This window comes from Eubalaena glacialis, chromosome 2 (genome assembly GCF_028564815.1).
Source record: "Eubalaena glacialis isolate mEubGla1 chromosome 2, mEubGla1.1.hap2.+ XY, whole genome shotgun sequence".
In the NCBI taxonomy this organism is placed as follows: Eukaryota; Metazoa; Chordata; class Mammalia; order Artiodactyla; family Balaenidae; genus Eubalaena; species Eubalaena glacialis.
In genome coordinates this window covers 120,725,747-120,748,947 of record NC_083717.1, presented here as the reverse complement: position 1 = coordinate 120,748,947, position 23,201 = coordinate 120,725,747, and the positions used below count along the sequence as shown (strand labels likewise).

Sequence of the window (23,201 nt, the reverse complement as noted above, 5' to 3'; positions counted from 1 at the left end):
GAGCTTGTAATACCAATAGAGTTGCAGTAGCAATAAAAGGACATCCTCTTTATTTCATTATCTGTGTACTTTAGTAAGCCTGTGTCTCCAACCGTTGCCAAACAGAAAGGAAAATCAACGTATTTAATAGTAACTAGGCACAGAGGAAACAATAGGCAAATAGAAAAAGTATAATAAATTAGGGCAAGGAACAGTGTTGTAGCTTGTTAACATCGGCAGTGGGAGAATATATCCAAAGCTAAAAAGTGAAATCCAGAAATAAAACATGGTTAATAAGTATATCACCCCACCCCCCACCCCCAATGATGGCAAGAATTGTTTTTATAACCTTGTTTCAAGTTGCAGGAAATAAGGGAGCTATCTGTATCTTGTAGGAGAGATATAAACATCTTCCTGAAGCTCTGACCTGACCATTTTCGTAGGAAGTAATACAGGGTGTATAGGGTTAAGACTGAGAGAGAGAAGGTACAGAGTGAAACCAGGCAACAAGGTTGGGGTACATTTTCCAAGGCCATCACACCTAAATGAGTATGAGATGCTACCGTCCGTCCTTCAGCAGTATGTATAGATCAGATCTTGAAGATGGTCTATCTGGGAGTGTTCCATGCTTTTCTCCCCCTGGCTAATCCCATCTGCCTCTGTTGGTAGAGATTCTGCAGCACAGGACAGGAAGGCAGTTAAGGGTGTTTGTAACAAAAAGGGCAAGTAAGGCCCTCTCAAGTCATTATATGAAGTTTATCGTGACAGTAAACCACTGCTGTTGCTTCACCATAGTTTTCTCCATTTCATGAAAACTAACTTTTCCAAACTAAGATTTGATACATCTAATGTGACAAAGGCTTTGTTGCTACTTATGAAACTGGAGCATTTCCGTGGTTTATGGTGATAAAGCAGAATATTTGAAAATCAAACAGTTTTGGGAAGCCTGGAACATGACTACCATACCCAGAGATGATTACCAGGGAGGCAGAGTTCTTAGGCCTCTGGGGAAGTGGTACTTTCTTCAATAAATCTTTTTCTAACTTTATTATGGAAATTTTCAAAAAATACAAAAACAGTAGTATAATGCACTCACATGTACTCATCACCCAACTTCAACAATTAACTCATGACCAATTTTCTTTCATTTCTACTTTCTCACACTGCCCCTTTCCACTAGGTTAAGCTAAAGCAAAATTCAGACAATCATTTAACTTTCTATCCATAAGTATTTTAGTATGCATCTCCAAAAGATAAAGACTATTTTTAAAAACATAACCACAATAGCATCATGCCTACAAAAAAAAACTATTAACAATTCCTTAATATCAAATGTCCACTAAGTATTCAATTTTCCTCAACTGTCTCATAAATGGTTTTTTACAGTTTGTTCCAATCAAGATCCAACTGGAGGCCGTTTATTTGCAGATGGTTTATATGTCTCTTAAGTCTTTTTTTCACCTGTAGATTAATCCCTCCATTTACGAGGGTCTTAGAGGGATGTGATTTCCCCAGCGTTGTCTGTTAAGGCTTAGACCCTAATTCCTTGCTGATGAAAATAAAGGGCATTTTGGAACATGAGAGCAAAATATTTATCTACCTTAGTAGGTCACCAGGAGCTTGGCCTAAATATCCTCAAAACCCAAGGTGTAAAAGTGAATTTAAAAGGCAAGACTGGACTTTTCATTTAATAGAGCTCCTTACAAACCTCTCTTCTCGTTCCCATGCCCTTTTCCTCTTGTTTCCTGGATCAGAATCATAGTCTCATAAATTTACAAAACATTATTCTGCTGTTGCTCTTTGGAGAAATGAAAATGGTTTTTCCTAGTTCAAGCAGTACCTCTATCCAAAATATATATTCCATTGAAAATCCCTTTCTGTGAAACTCCTGGGAATGTCATTTGTGTCCACATCCTTAGTTCACCCTGGCCAAGACCTCTCAGTTTAAAACCTTTCATTATTATGTGACCTAATTTTTAAACCCCAAACCAGGAAGGTAATCTGACAGTCATATTATCAGAGTGACACCACTCTGGAAAACTGTGTGTGTGTGGTTACCACACTTGAAATCCACGTCATTCTCCACTGGTTACATTCTATCACCTTAACAAGAGACCAGAATGAGGCATTAAGTGTGCAGGCCTAACTGTGTGAGTTTTTCATGAGCAGACCAGTTAGACTGGCCTGGGCTCACCTGTAGGGCTGGTAGCTGGAAACCAGGAAGACCCTCTAGTGTGGTTCTGCTCTCCCTCTGACCTGGAGGATGGAATTAAATAGTGAAAGATAACTACCTGGGGCAGTTTCTCAGTATTGTTATTTATGCATCAGGATAAATAAGTGGTTCTTAATCTGCAGTACACTACTGAGAAGGGAAAAGACTGTTAGCTAAGCAATTCAAGAGGTGGGTTATAAAGTCCATTCTTTTACTGTGAGGATGGAGTGGTGACACAGAGGTCTGAGATTTGAGTTTAACTATGAGTAGAAAGATGTAGAGACAATATAAAGATTTTGGTGAGCTATGAAAGATGACAGCCCCTTATCACAAGGACTGGTAGCAGAGGTGCCTTTTGGGAAAACATGAGGAGAAAAAAGGATGCTGGTTTTATCCTTCTCATTCAGCGCTAAGCTCCCAGCAATGCTGCAACATAGAGATCTCAAAAGAAACAAACAAAAAGCCAGTTTAATTCTACAGGCCAACCTTCTGGCTAAAGAGCAGAACTCTACTCCTGGTGATAGGATGAGTGATATTTAGGCACAATCCAAAGCCTGCCTTCACTGTGAAGGAAATGGGGTAACTCTTAAAGAATATTAAGGAGTCAAACTTGAGACTGCTTTTCTCAGGGGCTGGGGTGTAAATATCCCAACTTCTCTGCACCTTGAAAATCTTCATTTTAGTGTATATGTCAATGGTTGAAGCTCCACTCCTTTGGGAATGTTATTTAACTTACCTGAATTATTGGGGGTGAGGACTCCTGTTTGACCTGAATCCCCACCACTTAGGGATGGTCTGAAAGAAAAAATCCCCTGTCCGGAGGAGGCAGATGAAGGTCTAAGGAGGGGAAATAAAAGCATCAGCAGAGAAAAGGAAAGGTTAAAGTAAAAACCATGTGTAAAGGAAGAGCCTATACATTTAAACCAGAGAGGACATGAATCCCCTGCTTACAACTCAGAATACAATTAAGTAATTCAGATGTATATTAGACACAGTACTGTTCAACCTTCTCTTTTGTTTACAAGGTAGATTATAAACTTCGGTGGTATAGGCCAGTGGAGAAGTAACCACAGGGCTGCTGGCAGAATGTCAGTGGGAACAGATCTCAAGTGAAAGGAAGCAGTATTACTTACCTATAAGATAGGCTGTGAGTGGAAGCTGGTGAAGGGGTTTCTGAAAAGCATAAAAATGAGCCTATGAGATAATTCATGAACCGAGAAGAGATCCAGGTATTCTGGGGGCCAGGGCAAAGGAACAGGGGATCAAAGATTTTGGTATATATGTTAGACTTAGGGGCTAATGGCAAGTGAAAAAGCCCACAAGTCACCTAGCAGTGGATCATAAAGGTGCTTTCCTCTCCCTTTCATGAGTTTATGGGCAAGGATCCATCACTGCTTTGATGCGCTCTAATGTATCTGTGCCTTGGTTTCCCCTCTAAGGTGAAGATTATCAGAAAGGATGGCTAAATACAAAGGGTCATTAAATTGGCTGGGAGTGACAGCAGTAAAAATGTAGAGTAAGGACCTCCACAGATTCTCTCCATAAAAGGAATGAGAAAACTGGCAAAAATTGTCAGAATCAACTTCTTCAGAATTCTGTAAATTAACAAAGGGCTTTTAGCAATCTGGGGAACGTTTATTCCAGAAAAATAGCTGAATGTGAGTAGGAACAGTGAGCCTTGTGACATTTTAACTTGCCCTATTCCCATTTCTCCCTCTCCAGCTCCATGGTAGCCTTGAAAATCAACAGTTTGGCAGTCATCATAGGGGATGGAATGGGGTTGGAGCTCTTTCAAAACCTCATTCCCAGAGAATTGTCATACTTGACCTGCCTAGTTGTTCACTGGAAGACTTCACTTGCAAGGCTGCCTTTATTTGACCTGACTTGGAGCCAAACTTACCAGGACTTGGAGCTTAAGAGTTCACCAAGTGTGAAAAGCCTTTTCCCCAGGAGTGTTTGTTGCAAATAATTAGAGGCACTTGTTTAGGCTGCCTGAGGAGGTGAATATCAATTGGGGCAAACAATAGGCTAACCAAAAAGCATAAAAGGAAAAGCTGTGGAATGACCTGTCCACCGGGATTTTGAAAAGGAACAACAAGTTCTTGGGAATCTAGGCCATGTGCATGCACAGGGCTGTGTGCATGCTCAGGAAAGACTGAAAAGGCCCTAAGCTCTCACCTTGGGACTACCTTGAGGTCATACAAGCAGAAAGTGAAGGCTAAGGCACAGTCGTCAACTGGTTGCCTGAGTGTTGAAGGTGCACCCCAACACACAGTCCCTCAGCAAACACTGAGGGATTTATTGGTACTAGGTGTTTAAGGAAAGCTCTGTCCAATCATTAGCTGAATGCTAAGCTAACCAAATAGAGACTTCGGTGGCCACATGAGAAAGAATACAGATTTTACAGAATCAGTTTTAGAAAGTCACTAAACAAACAATGACAAACAGCAACAACAACAAACCTTGGGAAGGGAGGAAGTATCTGATTCTTAGAGTTGCCATGCTATATTATTTAGCTGTCCAGTTTTCAACAAAAAATTATGAGGCATGAAAGAAACAAGAAAGTATGACCTATGTAAAGGAAAAAAGCACAAGCAATAGAAACTGTCTTTGAGGAAGCCCAGATACATTGGACTTTAAAGACAAAGACTTTAAACCAGCGGTTCTTTTTTTTTTTTTTGGCCACGCTGACAGGCATGCGGGATCCTAGTTCCCCGAACAGGGATCGAACCCATATCCCCTGCAGTGGAAGCACAGTCTTAATCACTGGACTGCCAAGGATGTCCCTAAATCAGCTATTTTAAACATGTTCAGTTAGCTAAAGGAAACCATGTCTAAAGCACTAAACAAAAGTATGAGAATGGTCTCATCAAATAGAGAACACTAATAAAGAAATATTATATTAAAAAGAAGCAAATATAAATTCTGGAATTGAAAAGTACAATAACTAAAATGTAAACTTCACTAGAGATATGAGCAGTCAGAAAAAAGAATCAGCAAATTTGAAGATAAATCAATTGAGATTATCCAGTATGAGGAAGAGAAAGAAAAAGGAATGAAGAAAAATGAACAAAGCCTCAAAGACCTTGGTGGAATACCATCAAGCACACCAGCATGTGCAAAATGGGAGTTCCAGAAGGAGAAAAGAGAGGACCAAGGGCAGAAAGAATTATCTGAAGAAATAATGGCTGACAACTTCCCAAATTAGATGAAAACATTAATCTATACATCCAAGAAGCTCAACAAATCCCAAAGAGGATAAATCAAAGAGATCCGCACCTAGACTCATCATAAACTGTTGAAAGCTAAAGGCAAAAAAAGAAACTTGAAGGCAGCAAGAGAGAAGCCATTCATCACATGAAAGGGATTCTCAATAAAATTGGCACTGATTTCTCCTCAGAAACCATGGAGGCCAGAATATAGGAGGATAACGTATTCAAAATGCTGAAAGACTGTCAATCAAAAATTTTAAATCCAGCACAACTATCCTTCAAAAATGAAGGAGAAATTAAGACACTCCCAGATGAGTGTCAAAATTAAGAGAATTCATCACTACCAAACCTGCTTTACAAGAAATACTAAAGAGAGTCCTTAAAGCTTAAGTGATGGGACACCAGACAGTAACTCAAATCTACATGAAGAAATAATAAAGATCACTGGTAAAGAAAACTACATTGGTAAACATAAAAGTATAAGTGTATTTTTGTAACTTCCTCCTATCTGATTTAAAAGACAACTGCATAAAACATAATTATAAATTTATGTTGATGAGAACACAATTTTTAAAGATATAATCTATATAAAACAGCACAATGGAATGGAGAGGGGAATGGAACTATATAGGAGAAAAGCTTTTGTACACTGTTGAAATTAAGTTTAGTATTAATCTGAACTAGATTGTTATAAATTATGATGTTAATTATAATCCCTAAGAAAATAACAAAAAATATAGTGAAAGAAAGAAGAAAGAAAGTAAAATGGTACACTAGAAAATAGCTGTTTAACACAAAAGACAGCAAAAATGGAGGAAGTGAGGCACAAAACATACATGACATATAGAAAACAGGGACTTCCCTGGCAGTCCAGTGGTTAAGAATCCACGCTTCCACTGCAGGGAGCACAGGTTCAATCCCTGGTTGGGGAACTAAAATCCCACATGCTATGTGGTGTGGCAAAAAAAAAAAAAAAAAGACACATAGAAAACAAATAGCAAAATGGCAGAAGCCGTCTTTCCTTATTAATAATTACATTAAATGTAAATTATTAAACTCTCCAATTAAAAGGCAGAAACTGGCCAAATGGTGAAAAAAGATCCAACTATACATCGTCAATGAAAGACTCACTGTAAATTCAAAGACACATATAGGTTTAAAGTAAAAGGATGGAAAAAGATATTCCACGCAAACAGTAAACAAAAGAGAGCTGGAATGGGTAATATCAGACAAATGCACTTTAAGACAACATTGTTACTAGAGACAAAGGTCAAAATGATAAAAGGGTCAACCCATCAAGAAGATATAACACTTATATATGCACTTAACAACAAAGTCCTAAAATACATGAAGCAAAAACTGACAGAATTGAAGAGAAAAATAGACAATTCAACAATAATAGAGTTTTCAATACCCCACTTTCAATAATGGATAAAACAGCAAGACAGAAGATCAGCAAGAAAACAGAAGATTTAAATGGCACTATATACCAACTAAATCTAACATATCTATAGAACACTCCACCCAACAACAGCAGAATACACATTCTTTTCAAGTGTACAGGGAACTTTCTCCAGTATAAACAATGTTTTAGGCCATAAATTTAAAAGGATCTAAACCATACAAAGTATGTTGTTCAACAACAATGAAATGAAATTAAAATCAATTAACAGGAGGAAATTTGGGAAATTAACAATTATGTGGATAATCAACACTGCTAAGTAACTAATGGGTCAAAGAAAAAAAAATCACAGAAGTTAGAAAATACTTTGAGATGAATGAAAACAAAAACACAACATACTGAAACTTAAAGGATGCAGTGAAAGTAGTGCTCAGAGTGAAATTTATAACTGTAAAGGTCTATATTAAAAAAGCAGATCTCAAGTCAATAATGCTACCGTCAACTTTAAGAAATGAGGAGAACTAAACCCAAAAGCAGACGGAAAGAAAATGATTAGGGCAGAAATAAATGAAACAGAGAATAGAAAAATAATAGAGAAAAATCAAGAAAACCAAAAGTTGGTTCTTTGAAATGATAAACAAAATTGACTAATCCTGTGGGGTGGGGGGAGGGATAAATCAGGAGGCTGGGATTAACACATACATACTACTATGTATAAAATAGACAACCAGGACTTCCCTGGTGGCGCAGTGGTTAAGAATCCGCCTGCCAGTGCAGGGGACACGGGTTCGAGCCCTGGTCTGGGAAGATCCCACATGCCGTAGGGCAACTAAGCCCGCGCACCACAGCTACTGAGCCTGCACTCTACAGCCCGCAAGCCACAACTACTGAGCCCACGTGCCACAACTACTGAAGCCTGCGCACCTGGAGCCCGTGCTCCGCAACAAGAAAAGCTACTGCAATGAGAGCACCGCAACGAAGAGTAGCCCCTGCTCACTACAACCAGAGAAAGCCCGCGCGCAGCAACGAAGACCTAGCGCAGCCAAAAATAAATAAATAAATAAATAAATTTTAAAAAAACAACAGATAACCAACAAGGACCTACTGTATAGCACAGGAAACTATACTCAATATTATATAATAACCTATAAGGGAAAAGAATCTGAAAAAAATATATATATATATAGATTCAGTTATATAAATATACATACATATGTATGTATATGTCTGTATTGGGTTGGCCAAAAAGTTCGTTCGATTTTTTCTGGAAGATGGTACGGATATATATATATATATCAATTGCTGTGCCATACACCTGAAACTTAGATGATATTGTAAATCAACTATACTTTAATTAAAAAAAATTTTTTAAATAAACTTCCTTTTTAGAATTGTTTTAAAAAATGGACTAATCTTTAGCCAGGCTGTCCAAGAAAAAAGAAGAAAGCCTCAAATAACTAAAATCAGGAATAAAAGAGAGTATTACTACTAACCTGACAGAAATAAATTGGCTAGAGCACCTACATTTTTCAAAGGGGTGAATATGAAAGAACTGGAGGGAGGCTATTTGGTGAATTTCAAAAATGGTTATCCAGGAAGAGATCTGTGAATTTCAAAATTGCCTCTTGGGAAAGAAAGGGAAATCCTCTCCAAGTATACTCTATGGACTGACTAATGCCTTGAAAAACAGTAATAACAGTAATAGTTCTAAGGGGAAAGATACAAGAAATTAAGTGGGTGGAACCAAAATATTTCTTCACTGGAATATTTTTGTGTTTGATACACAGTGAAGAAGCCAGATACCCTTCAGGCTAACATAATTGGCATCTAGTTAATCTTTCTTTTAGATCTAACTTCTACTGCCATCTTGTGGCAATTAAAATCCAGGTCAATTATTTTACTTAAAAGTTACTCTCCGTCTCTTGACCAGAGGGTTTCATTGACTTTCTAATACTCAAGTTTCAATTTTCCCCTTATCAGTTTGAGAACAGAAATATCATTATTTGAAAAGTTGTATCTGGATACCTGGAACCACTGTCTGGAGAAAAAGTAAAATGGCATTATATTATGCACAGAAAACCAGAAATCTGCTGGTATCTGCTCAGAATGTGTTGGCTTCTGACTCCTTCCCCTACCCTGCCCCTCTCACCAGTAAAAGAGTCTCTTGGAGTGCTCCTTCCCTGCAGAGCTCTGGCTCCCTGAGGGACAAATAATAAACATTAATAAATATATCCCAATTCTCTGGCTTCCATATTTCATGCTATGGCTATACACTGAAGCATATGTTTTTCTCCCAGAGTGGGTACGTGACTCCAGGAAGGATCCACACTTTATTCCTTCCAAAATGAGCATGATGGACACTGTTAATGCAGTCCACTATTTTCACCCCTATTCATTCTGAGTCATAAATTAGGTCAGCTTCTAACATCAGGTCTGAATTGCGGAAAGAGAGTCCAGGATGGCATCAGATAATTCATGCCAAAACCAATATAAGTTTAATATTCTTGCTTTAATCTTGGCTTTCATTTAGCATTAGAAATCTCAATCTGAAAAGATAATGTGAATATTTCTTACCTGTCCCAAGTTACTAAAGCCAGCCACTCTATAAGGGACAGACTCCACTGAGGAGGACCGACTGTATAAGGCGAAACAAAAAGGAAAAAACAAACCTGGTATTAAACTTTTACACAGACATAAAGTCTCCTCAGTCCCTGTCTCAGTCATATCTAGGCATTTCTTTCATCTTGCATCTTTTGCCAACAGTTCTAATGCTGCTGTGTAGCTTTCTACTCACCTGACCACTTGGCTGCTATGCTGAGAACTGGGTCGTGGAGTAACTGAAAGGGAATAAAATGCAGAATGAAAAGTTGCCATCAATGGTGCACCCTGCCTTGCCTAGCCTACCTGTTGCAAGTGAGTGTCCAGGAGTATGGCCTTTTCATATCATACATAAGATTTGGAAAATCACATTATACTTTCTGAGAGGAAACCATCTTCCATATGGGAAAAGGATATTTACTCATCTCACACAGATATTTGGGCAAAACATCGTCTCTACCTGACTGTGATGGAGAAGTAATGCCCACTGGTCGAGGTGTGGTTGATCTGCAAGGAAAAAAAAAAAAAAAAGAAAGGTAGCTCTATTTTCTCTAAGCAGAACTTAGTGCCACCTTAGAGGATCAATCAGGTCATTATTTACAGAAATAATAGCCTTCTCTCTGAGCACAAATTGCTTACTAATCATGTATTACAGGTATTAGCCCAAAATACGGAGGCAAGATTTCCATATGGGACTCCTTGGCTCTCCAATTCCCTAAACGAGATCTTCTCCACTTCTCTATTGCCCATAATAGAAGTTCTGAAGTCCTTCTTTCTTCCTTCCCGTAGTGCCTTACCAGGTACTCTCAACTTTACATATATCTATCCATCTGTCCATCCATTCATACATCTGCCATTCCCTCACTCCCTCCATCCCCTCTTCCATCTATCCACAGACATTTATTTTGTGCTCATATGTCTTAGATCCTGAACTTACAAAGATAACTAGAATATGATTCCTATTTTTGAGAGGCTCACAGGCTAGTGGGAGAGACAAAAAGAAAAAGAGCAAACATAAGTGTTATAAAGGGTATGTCAGAAGTACGGAAGTAGATATGGGAACATATGTGTATGTATAACTGATTCACTTTGTTATAAAGCAGAAACTAACACACCATTGTAAAGCAATTATACTCCAATAAAGATGTTAAAAAAAAAAAAAAAGAAATGCTCAGGGAATCCTGCAAGGTGCAATGAAAGGACACTAGACAGTAACTTGAAGCTGTGAGGAGAAATAAAGATATCAATAAAAACAAATACATGGGCAATTTAAGCTAGTATTATTGTAACAATGGTCTGTAACTGCACTTTTTGTTTTCTACATAATTTAAGAAACAAATACCTTGAAAGATAAAAAAAAAACAATTAGTGTAAAAGCTAGTATTACTGTAACTTTGGTTTGTATCTCTACATTTTGCTATCTACATAATTTAGGAGACTAATGCATTTAAAAGAATAATTAGTTTATGTTTTGGGGCACACAATGTATAAAGATGGAATTTTGTGACATTAACAACCAAAAGGAGTGGGGATAAAAAAAAGAAGTACAGAGGTATGATAGAACACTTGACTCTAGCTTCTGTGAGTCAGGGGCCATGTCTTTTTAATCCACCAATACAGAGCTGATATTAAAAATATATAATAACTGGTAGGGTACAGACATTTACAATTAGAATAATCAGTGATGCACACCCAGCACCTAACACAGTGCTTCACAAACAGTAGGTACTTAATGAATATTTATTGAATAAATGAATAATAGAATATCTAACTCTGCCTAATAAAGTGCTGACAGAGGAGATGACACATGAGTTCAATTTTGAGGGATGAGTAGGATTGCATAAGGTGACGGTCAAGGGTGAGCATTACATCCAAGATTTTACTTCAGCACTTTTCAGTGGGTAACTCTTTCTTGGAGAAGTGAAAGATAAATTCATAAACCATTCCCTCCACCTCAGAGCCCACACAGGAGTTACAGCCAAGTGCCAAGAAAGGATAGAATTCACTTTGCTGTACAGCAGAAACTAACACAACATTGTAAAGCAACTATACTCCAATTACAAAAAAAAAAAAAAGAAAGGATAGAAATTTTCAAAGAGGGATGGTATGGGGCCTGATAAAACTGACCTGCTTCCTTGGTACCAACTTGGAGATTCCTGTAGGTGAAAAAAATGGGAGTGAAGGAAGCTGTAGCTCAATGGTCCCAATCAATGGATCTTACTTGTCAGATAACTAAGCTGCAATGTCCTCTAGTTGTGGTTACTAAGATTCCCAATAGAAGAAAAAACAGCAACAGTGAGTGTTTCCTCAGAAAATTATCAGCTTTGGGGGGAGAAAATTTTAGTTCCTCTTCACAAAAACACATTGGGAATCCTGTAGACTGATACACGTGGGGAAATATAGAGAGTCTATGGGGAGAGCAAGGAAAATGACAGGATTACAATGTGCTAGAAGAGTTACAAGAGTAAGATCAAAAGGAACATTATATAAACACAAAGGACAATCTTGGGAAGAGAGAAATGTCTAGGAAATAGAGTTTGAGGGACAGGAAAGGTCCTGAGGTGACTTGGGATTCTTGAAGACAAATTTTAAGTTACCACAGATATCTCTTCTATAAGAGAGCTTCCCATGTGTTATGCCATGACTCACTGATACTCGAGAATGGGTTACCACTGTGCTAGATTTTGTCCTTTCATCCCTCCAAGGTCTTCTGTGGCCTCGTCCATTTACTACAGTGTGCTTGCTGTACAAATATTATCAATTATTACCAGCCATTATGTGAAAAAGGTTAGGAAACACTAATTCTATTCAGTCAGCTAGATAGATGGGCCAAGTAAGAGAGAAAATAATAGTATGGAAAATCTATTTCATTCACCTTTATGATGGCTAGCAATTTCTTCAGTTCTCCATTCTCTTTCCTTAAGACTGACAGCTCTCTAGGCAAAAGATGGAAAAAGAAACAATCAGCTCCAGCAGGTCAGTGGGATAAAAAACCGGATTTTTATTATCAACATCTAGTTAATGCTTCCGGAGAGATGCTTGCCACTATACAAGGTGTTTCTGTCAGAGATCTAGTGATTCAGGGGGGCAATGGCAGGGTTTTGGTGGTGAGAAGAATCAGGTGGACAAAATAAGCAGTCACGTGGTATGATTTCAGAAGTTTACACAGAATTGCATTTCCTCTCCACACATTTTCCTCTGGCCTGCTGATGTCTGAAAATTTCCATCAGGGATTCCATCTTTTAGCTTAAGATTTCCAAAACACATGGACTTCCCTGGTGGCGCAGTGGTTAAGAATCTGCCTGCCAATGCAGGGGACATGGGTTCGATCCCTGGTCTGGGAAGATCCCACATGCTGTGGAGCAACTAAGCCCGTGCGCCACAACTACTGAACCTGCGCTCTAGAGCCCATGAGCCACAACTACTGAGCCTGTGTGCCGCAACTACTGAGCCCATGCACCACAACTACTGAAGCCCGTGCGCTCTAGGGCCCACGTGCTGCAACTACTGAAGCCTGCGCGCCTAAAGCCCATGCTCTGCAACAAAAGAAGCCACCGCAATGAGAAGCCCCAGCACCACAGTGAAGAGTAGCCCCCGCTTGCTGCAACTAGAGAAAGCCTGAGTGCAGCAACAAAGACCCAACGCAGCCAAAAAAAAAGAACCAAAACACACCCTCCTAGAGGTAACATTTTAAATCTGCCATCATTATTACTGTGAAAAAGCCATGTCTGATTTCTCTGAAGAAGTAGTTTTCGACAGATGGAAATAAAAGGGGAAAGCTATAAAGTAGGGAAGGCCCCTTGAGGGAAGAAAGAGAAAAATAAAATGGAGATTGAGAGACCAAAAATTCTGTACCTGACTTAACCAAGACAAACATAAACACACATGGAGCAATTTTTAGGCTTTGGAACCATAAGGAAATAAGGGCTACAGCTTCTATGAGAAGAAAAAGGCTCTCTAGTGATTTCATTCATCACTTACTTGTCCTGGTTAGTCAGCGTTTGCTGTGCCTCCTGCATGGCAGCTTCTAACTTGGTAATTCTATGCTTATAAAAGGCGATGAGGAGATCTGTTTGCTTCTTCTGGAAACTCCACACCTGCTAGGGAAAAAGAGACCTTTGACATACAACCCCCATAACTCCTTTCCCCTTACTTGTAGCAACAAATGGAAACCCATCAATTCATACTCTATTACTGATCATTTTCTTCTGGAGCATCTGACCTAATTCATGATTCCCCAAAACTAGGGAAAGCCAAAGCTTTTCATTTCCAGAAAAGTGCCTTCCTAATATCTTAATGAGAATATTCTGACATAGAATGACCCTTTAAAAATATAACCATTCATCTTGAGCAAGAAGAGTGACAACCAAAAAAATGTTTCCAAGCTTAGAACTGGTTCTGATCTTACTTGTTTACTATTAGCTTGGACTCAGATTCCACATTCCTAGCTCTACAGAGCACTGGTAACCAATTTACTTTCCCTGAGATACTCACACAGAGACACTTGCAGGCTGTTTATGTTGCTACAGTAAAGGGCAAAGAGGCACAGAAGGAGATTACCTATTCCTGAATTTTATTTCTGGCCATGGGTAAATAATTTTATCTTTTGCTTTAATTTACCATTTGATATACTGATGTGCCTATCATGGGATTACTGAATCAGATCAAAAGTTAATATGTGGAAAGTATTTTAGCTTTGTCAGGTTCTACTTTTGAATACACAGCAGTATTCAGGTCTCATTTGTTTCCTCCCTACTCAAACCGTAAACTTTTTTTCTTAGGTCCTTCCTAGATCTGGTACTTTTGTCATAAACTTTTTGTTCTCATCTAATTTGCAAGTTGCTTTTGCCACCTTACTAAAGAATTCTACTTCCGAATTTATATAGTCTCTACACTCTTTCCTTTCTACTCAAAAGCAAACTAAACTAATTCTACACAGATAAGAATTCACTGTAGTCTATTTTTTTAAAGTTGTTCTTGTTTTCAATAAAAGTAAAACATATTCATTTTAGAAAACTTGAACAATGCAGAAGCAGAAAAAAGGCACTCAATCCTGGGAGTTATCTAAAATGGCAAAGGGTTGGCGAGCAATAGATATTATGGATAGATACAATATATAGCCAAGAGACCTACTAACCTACGTGCCAAAACTACTTTGGTGCTCAAAGAGATTTGAGCAAAAAAGAATCCTAAAAATGCTTCCTTATCAAAAGCAAGGGGACTTCCCTGGTGGTCCAATGGTTAAGACTCCACGCTTCCACTGCAGGGGGCACAGGTTCGATCCCTCATCGGGGAACTAAGATCCTACAAGCCACGCGGCGCAGCCAGGGAGTTAAGTTTTGGGTTGCACAGTTTGTGATCAAAGCCTCTCACACTGGGGCTTAAGGTTCCTCGACCTGCTCAGTAGTGATAAAGAACTCAACTACACTGTTTCAGAAGTCTTAAAAACTGACAGATAAACTTTTTCTTTTCAGGTAAAATAATCTTCAACTAAATAAAACCTTTCTTCAAAGGCACCATTGATTATCTCAGTTGTTCAGTCTTTAAATTCAAGTGAGGGATGGGAAACTGATCTGATCTATTTATGAGATCGGGTCTTGACCTGATTTTATTCAAACGATTTATATGGTAGTTATTTAAGTATGTTAGCAAAACATATGACTTCCAAGTCAGCCAACTAATGATCAGGGCCAGCTGCCTGTATTTGTAAATAAAGTTTTACTGGAATACAGTCATACCCATTTGTTTACAGATTGCCTGTGGCTGTTGTTCTGTGCTACAACAGCAGAGTTGAGTAGCTGCAACAGAGGTTGCATAGCCTGCAAAACCTAAAATATTTACTAACCTTTCAAGAAAAAGTTTGTCAGTCCCAACACTAAATTTATGAAAGTCTTTCTTGGGCTTCCCTGGCAACGCAGTGGTTAAAAATCAGCCTGCCAATGCAGGGGACACAGGTTCGAACCCTGGTTGGGGAAGATCCCCCATGCCGCGGAGCAACTAAGTCTGTGCGCCACAACTACTGAGCCTGCTCTCTACAGCCCGAGAGCCACAACTACTGAAGCCCGCGTGCCTAGAGCTCGTGTTCCACGACAAGAGAAGCCACCGCCATGAGAAGCCCGCACACCACAACCAAGAGTAGCCCCTGTTCACTGCAACTAGAGAAAGCCCGCGTGCAGCAACGAAGACCCAACGCAGCCAAAAATAAACAAACAAATAAATAAATAAATAAATCCATTTTTTTAAAAAGTCTTTCTCTGTATTTTCGTTTATCTTTTTTTTTTTTTTGGCCGCGCTGTATGGCATGTGGGATCTTCGTTCCCCGAGCAGGGATCAAACACATGCCCCCTCTATTGGGAGCACAGAGTCTTAACCACTGGCCCACCAGGGAAGTCCCTCTGTATTTTCATTTGTGCCTTTTGCTCTGAATTTGTCTTTCTTTGTGAATCTATATCTTTCCCTCTCTTTCTCTCAACCTCTTCTTTCTCTTTATTTCCTACTCTATTTGATGCTCGATTTTGTCTGTTCTTCCTATTTGTATTTACTTAATGGACATTTATGTTACTTCTTAATTTTAAAGTGGATGGGCCCAACAAAATGGAAGAAAATGTTTGCAAATCATATATGTGGTGAAGGACTTGTACCTAGAATATATCTGTGAATATATATCTCTTACAACTAATAATAAAAAGACAATCCGACTTAAAAATGGGCAAAGGATCTGAATAGATATTACTTTAAAGATGACAAACAAATAGTCAATAAGCACATGAGAAAATGCTCAACATCATTAATCATCAGAGAAATGCAAATCAAAACCACACCGAGATAGCATTTCACACCACTAGGATGATTATTATAAAAAAAGACAGATAAAACAAGTGTTGGTGAGGATATGGAGAAATCAAAACCCTCATACACTGCTGGTAAAAATGTAAAATGTGCAAGCACTTGAGAAAACAGTCTGGCAGTTCCAAAAGTTAAACATAGAGTTACCATTTGATCCAGTGATCTAATTCCTATGTATATATCCAAGAGAAATGAATATATGTCCACACAAAAACTTGTATACAAATATTCATAGCAGCATTATTCATAATAGCCAAAAAGTAGAAACAACCTAAATGTCCCTCAATGGATGAATGAATATGTGAAACATATATCCAGCTATATAATGGATTATTATTTGGTCATAAAAAGGAATAAAGTACTAATGAAGTTCTAATACATTCTACAACATGGATAAACCTTGAACACATTATGCTAAGGGAAAGCAGTGCAGGATTCAGACAATAAATAAATTATATAATGTTAGAGATAAGACCTATGATGAAAAATAAAGCAGGGTAAGAAGTAGACTTGAGGCTGCTATTTGAGATATGAGAGTCAGTAAAGGTCTGACTGAGGAAGAAAAATATGAGCAGAAGCCTGAATGAGACAATCTAGACATTACTTGGATCAGTTATTCAACTTCACAGATTGGGAAAACACATTTTCAGACATTGCTGACTTCACCAAACGGGCACTTCACTAAAGTGATGATTAACTGACCCTTTTCATGTATTTTATCTTGATTACTTGACCGTGTGTAATTGGTCCCATGATTAGGCAGGGTAGAATTCAGACTACATATAATTTCTCTACTGATCATTAACTAACCCTTGGTTTAGTTATTAACCAAAGGTCTGCTCTTTCTCTTGTTCATGTGACCTTGTTTACATTTCTCCTTGAGTCTCAGCTGGATTTTATCTCCCCATAATGTTAAATAGTATCTCAAATATGATGGTTCACCCAAGCAGCTAAAAGCAGGATGCAGTGAAATCCTTAATTTCCCTTCCTCTATCTCCAGAGTCAGGATTGAGGGGGAGACACCAAAGAAAAATTAAACCTACTATCTTCAGCCAAACATGACAAAGGACCATCTTCACGTTTAATAAAAAAATATTCTCGTAAGAACGAGAAGAGTAGAGAAGAAAAATAGTGATAAAATCTCAAGAAATGTGCCCAGATAGCAATCCCACGAGGCTATGAAATGATCTTGGTGGAGAACTGGAGAGTGGAAGGGAAAAACCAAAGTTTTTAGAATTTGGGAACTTTCTCAAATGGTTGTCCTGTCTCCTCTTCACTTCCTTCCACAATTCTATTGCTCCTGACCAAGTCAATGACATGACAACATATCACGCATCAGGAAAAGAAAAATATCTTCCAAAATTCAGGCAACCTATTATAAATACTAACTGAAGAATTAAATATATATGTGTTGCTTAGAGAGGTTATTGAAAAATAAGAGTGGAGAACAAGAAATCCCTTTTTGAAATTAGGTCTATAAGCAAAAGCTTGAAAGTTTGGCTACTAAATCCATTGTTTGCAGGGTCAGGCCTGTATATTCAAAGCAATTTTTAGAAGATTCACTAAATGTGCGAAGAAAGAAGACAAAGCTCTCTAGAACCTTTTTTATCCTCAAAAATTACTAAATAGAACTAGGAAGCACAAGGCAAGATGTCAGCTACATAGTAGTTTTTACAGCCTATCACAGATTCTGGGTGAGTAAAAAGTTAACTGTTGAGATTTGTATCATCAGGGAAGAAAGCAAACAGGGCAGCCAATTTCTCCCCATTGTATACAAATATACGAATGCAGTTTAAAGAGAACCTCTGGAAAAGAAATAAGATGCAATTATAACTTGCCTAGAAAATCAGATTTTCTTCACTTTTATTTCTCATACCTGAGAGATGTGACTAAAATACTGCAAAGCTGTATCCACAGGGCTTTTGAAGTACATCTTCTCCTGAGGTTTCAGCTATGAAGAGAGTAAGACACATCCACAATGGAATGAAATAAAATACAGGCAAATATGGTTAAAGACATAGCACCCTTTCTAAAGCACCAGTTATTATTTCACTGTGCTAAGAGGGTGATCACTATTGCGCTAGGAGATGTAGACTACATATCCTAATCCTTCTTACCTCGTGCTTCTGTGACAGTAGTCACAAATCCACAAGTAATTTTTTAATCTCTAGTTTACCTCCTTTTTTTTTTTTTTTAATTTTTATTTATTTATTTATTTATTTATGGCTGTGTTGGGTCTTCGTTTCTGTGCGAGGGCTTTCTCTAGTTGCGGCAAGTGGGGGCCACTCTTCATCACGGTGCGCGGGCCTCTCATTATCACGACCTCTCTTGTTGCGGAGCACAGGCTCCAGACGCGCAGGCTCAGTAATTGTGGCTCACGGGCCCAGTTGCTCCGCGGCATGTGGGATCTTCCCGGAGCAGGACTCGAACCCGTGTCCCCTGCATTGGCAGGCAGATTCTCAACCACTGCGCCACCAGGGAAGCCCTACCTCCTTTTTTTTTCAATTGCTATCTACACGTTTTGTTTGTTCCTTTTTTCTTTCTTTTTAAAAAAAATTTCAGGTTTTTTTTTTTGGCCGTGCCACGTGGCTTGCGGGATCTTAGTTTCCTGACCAGGGATTGAACCCAGGCCCCCATGGTGAAAGCCCCAAGTCCTAACCACTGGACCGCCAGGGAATTCCCCCCAAATTTCAGTTCTTAGCCACTGTATTCTTTGTATAGTTCCTACACACCAGGAATGGGATAAGATTGTTTGTGACGGGGAGGAAAAACTTACATTATCAGAAAGAGCCAGATACTTGCAGGCAGTTCCACAAACAGCACATTTTTCTAGCAGGGAAAGGGGAAAAAAATGTTTGGTTCTCACAGGCATGAGGTAAGATTTTCCTAAAGTACATGATAACAGTCAAGTAGGCTAGCTAATGAAAAGAGGGTTCTTACTGAATTCAAAATGTCATTGTGCTATAAAAGGACATCGACTTGAGCTCCATTCTCGAAATCAGTGTTTCCAAACTTGTATGTTGATGGAAGTAACACTTTCACACTGTACCTCTACCCATCTCCCTTTCTATAAATTCCCAGTTTTCTTCTGCAGGTGAGGGACAGTAGCCTCCCAGCAGGAGTACAGGAGTGTACATTTACTAGAGTCTGGGAAGAGTACCAATGATCTCAACTTTAAGTTATTATTTTTTATTCTATCTACCTGACAGTAGGCACACATTAGGCACCATAAGAAACTCTTCAATTATTCCTGCCTTGTTCTCACTTTGCTAATATTCCTGGATATTGTTTTGAAGCTCTCCTACTCTCATTCTCTAATTAACCCAATCTGAAAGATGTGGAAATTAAAATTCCTAATCTTCCTTTGAAGTTAAAATTTTAGTAGCGGTGCTGGTTATTGATTAACATAAATGCCGTGTCTGGAGAAAACATCACATGACATATGCTTCACCGAGACAAACCGCTCCAAAGTGAGCTGCTGTTACTATAGTAATAGCTTTGTTACATTAGCAGATAACTTAAAAGGGTCATGAGATTCACATAGAGAAAAAGCTTCTCCAGAGGCTACCTAACCTGACTCTTCTTTCCTTGGGGATGAAGTTTTTCCCCGTCTTCCTTCCATATTATTGCCAGAGTGAGCTAGCAAGTGCAAATCATTCTTCTATTTAAGAAAAAGACAAAACAAAGAAACTTCCACAGCTCTCCATCACCTGCAGGATAAAGTTCAGGTTCTTTAGCCTGGTATATAGAGCCTTCCATCATATGGCCACTACCTACCTCTCTAGCCTCATCTCTCACCATTTCTTACTTTATCCTTTTATGCTCTACCAATCCCAACCACGTGTACTTCCCTGTACTAAGTTTAATGATGTTGTATTCCTTTACACATGCTGTTCTCTTAAACCAGAATGATCTTCCCTGCCTAATTCACTTGGCAGACTCCAGTTTATTACTCAAAACCCTATTGAAGCAACACCTCTTCTATGAAATTTTCCCTGATCAAAACATCCTAAGTCCCTCTTCTGGACCTACTACCCAGAATATATACCTACAGAATACAATACGTACCTTGTAAGCATTTTAGCATTAAGAAAAAAAGACACACCTTAAATTTGTCTCTTCTAAGACTTAACAGCTGCAAGAACTTGGTCAAGTCACCTATTTGACCAACTCTTCATTTGTAAAATGGATCTACTAATAATTACCCCCTGGGATTGTGGTGAGGATACATAAAATTGGTACACATGAAAATACTTTTTAAACCACAAAGGTATCACCCACCACTATCACCATTGTCAACATTTCTAATTAAATTGATTTCATAGATTATACTACTTCCCATTAGAAATGGCTCTTGTTATCAACCACTTTCCCAATTTCTATTCATTATTTTTATTTTTTCTCTTTTCTCTAATCAGTCTGATAATCTTGTGGCTTTCCCTGCCACAGGCTTCAGAACACTGACAAGCACCTTTTGATGTTCAAGTAATAGATAGTCCATTTGCTAAATCATGCCTTTTAATGGATTCCTCCGATTTTCATAATCAACAGTTTCCTATTATACCCACACCACCTTCGGCCTACTAAGTGATTTTTATTCCAAGTTACACAGAGAAATGGCTAATCATTATTTCTAGGTTAAAAACATTTTTGCCTGAATCTGAAAACAGTTAAATCACTCACCCAGAGCCACACACTTTTTACAGAAAATATGGCCACAGCTGGTGACAAAGAAATGGGCCCCATCTTTTCGGAAACACCGGTTGCAGTGAAACCAATCCATTCTGCAGCAGAGAAAGAGAATAACCTGGGGCATAACATAATTATAGCTGTTCCAAAATCTACTTAACAATGTTTGCTTAGTTTCTGCTAACTTATTGGGATGTGGGCATATTATTGTGGGTATTCCAATTGGATGTGAGGAAGTACATATACCTCTGAGGTGAAAAAAGCAGACTGCAGACTATGCTATGCCATTTGCTAAAGAGAAAAAGTATACATATTTAGAAGAGTAATAAGACAATGATGATTTTGTTTTTGAATGGTGAGATCATGTGTATGTGTGTGTGTGTGTGTGTTGCCTTTACACTTTTTTTGTTTTCTAAATTTTCTGGATTAATTCAGGTACTAATTTGTAATTAGAAAAAACAATCTTAAAAAAAAAAATCTATTTCTTTCCTAATAGTTTCCTGTGATACAGCAAGATGGAGCAAGGAGGAGGTAGTGGACCAAATATACAAGATCACATATTAGCCACTTGGGACACATTTTATCTAATGGAAACATTGTTTGTGAATGCTGTCTAAGCTTTTCACATTTCCTTCTACTCCACAGAAACTCAGAATCATAGATCTGGAAGGGATCTTGAAAATCATTTAACATTTTTTCCAATCCCATCATTTTTCAAAAGATGTATCTGATATTCACTGAAATGTAAGATTTTAAATGAAGAAACTGACATAAAAAATACAGAGCTGATACATAGAGCTGTAATTAGTTCATACATTTAATGGATTTATACTTAATTTCATGAATATACTACAAGAATGTAATATATATTAGTTTAATTTCATTTAAAATTAAATTGGGGGAAAAAATCAAAACAGAAGGTAAAATTTTTCCCCACTGAAATCTTTTCTTTAAAAAAATTTTAAAGTAGTCTATGGAGACATTTGCTCGAAGAATATTGGCTGGTTTGTGCCACACTGTAATATTTTTGTCACATAAGGGCAAGAGTCACGATAAAAACTTACTGAATAAACGTTTCAATGCAAAGACATTACATAGAGGCATGAGCTTCAGATACCTATTTGTTGCTCACAGATACACTAACTTCTACCAGAAAGTGAGTCTAAAGAACTACTGAAAAGGTCACAGTTATATATGCCCTGGTTTGTTTAGGGGAAGCAAGAACAATTTTAATCAAATGCGTCGACCAAATGAACCCTTTAAAAGAAGGGCCGTTAACAGGATTTGTGAGGGCAAGACTCGTCTGATTTCTAGGGGTGATGGAGATTTAGCAGAGTCTCAGATTTACCAGTAGCTCTTTTTTAACTACATTCCCTACCTGTTTGGCCGCAGTGATCCCAAAAGGCCTCGGATCTCACCGAAATCAATCAGTTCTCAAGAAGAGCTGGAAATGGCGGGAAAATACACAGCAAGCCTGGCACCGGCGAGAGGCAAGAGTCTGGGCGTGGCCCGCGACGGTGTGTGACAGGCGTGGGCGGGGCCCAGGAGTGGGTGGGGTCCAGAGCATGCGCGAGGCGTGGGCGGGGCCGAGAGGCAAGAGTGCGTTTTCTTAATAGTCCGGGAAAATCTACCTCATTTAAGATTGGGAACAAATAAGAAATATGATCTAATCCCATACATGCTATGGAAACAACAAGGTGAAAATAAACCTAATAATGTTCAAGCAGACAGTAACACACTAGAAAAATGTGGTCACAAAGCAGATGAAAACTTTAACTTAGTATTTTTTCCTCTCTCTTTTTTTAACCTAATATTTTTAAGGGAAATAAAATAATAGATGATTTAAAAGAAAAGCATAAATCAGAAATAGAAAAGCTAAAAAGTGATACGGGTAGAGAACAGTCGCATATTAAATGAGAACTAACCAGTCTCAGGAAAAAAATTTTTTAAACTTTTTTCAGAAATAAAAAAAGCACATTTAAGGGCTGAAAGGAGAATGGTTTTTCTAAAAAGAAAGATAAAAGTTTTCAAGAGAAAGTGATAGCTATAGAGAACAAGCAAAAGAGATTTTACACACACGTTTATCCCCACAAGGAGAACCAGAGCAATGTATCAGAACAAATATTTAAAACAAAATTTTGAGAAAATTTTCCTGAAATAAGACTTAAGCCTACATATTGCAAAGGCCTACAGTGTACAGGAGAAAACTGACCCAGAACAGTTTAAACCAAAACATTTTCTAGTAAAACTATTAAATTAGTCT

At 38.3% G+C, this 23,201-nt stretch overlaps 1 protein-coding gene across 5 annotated transcripts; it reads right to left on the bottom strand.

The window, feature by feature from the left end:
* Positions 1-62: 62 nt before the first annotated feature.
* RNF212B (ring finger protein 212B) lies at positions 63-22,416 on the bottom strand. 5 transcript variants are annotated; one of them, XR_009699551.1, is made up of 16 exons: positions 22,317-22,409; positions 20,933-21,033; positions 19,026-19,078; positions 18,126-18,200; positions 13,385-13,503; positions 12,279-12,339; positions 11,531-11,559; positions 9,864-9,910; positions 9,600-9,642; positions 9,380-9,440; positions 8,955-9,003; positions 3,325-3,364; positions 2,928-3,028; positions 2,174-2,235; positions 521-653; positions 63-238 (listed from the first exon to the last, which is right to left on the bottom strand). XR_009699551.1 is itself a non-coding variant. In XM_061182375.1 (15 exons), exons 2-15 carry the CDS (start codon positions 21,030-21,032, stop codon positions 588-590), a joined length of 906 nt encoding a protein of 301 aa, XP_061038358.1. In that variant the 5' UTR covers position 21,033; positions 22,357-22,416; the 3' UTR covers positions 63-587. The 5 variants fall into 5 exon arrangements, 4 of the variants coding, with proteins under 4 accessions (XP_061038358.1, XP_061038357.1, XP_061038361.1 ...); XM_061182375.1 differs by having other exon boundaries at positions 63-653; positions 22,357-22,416; XM_061182374.1 differs by having other exon boundaries at positions 63-653.
* Positions 22,417-23,201: the final 785 nt, after the last annotated feature.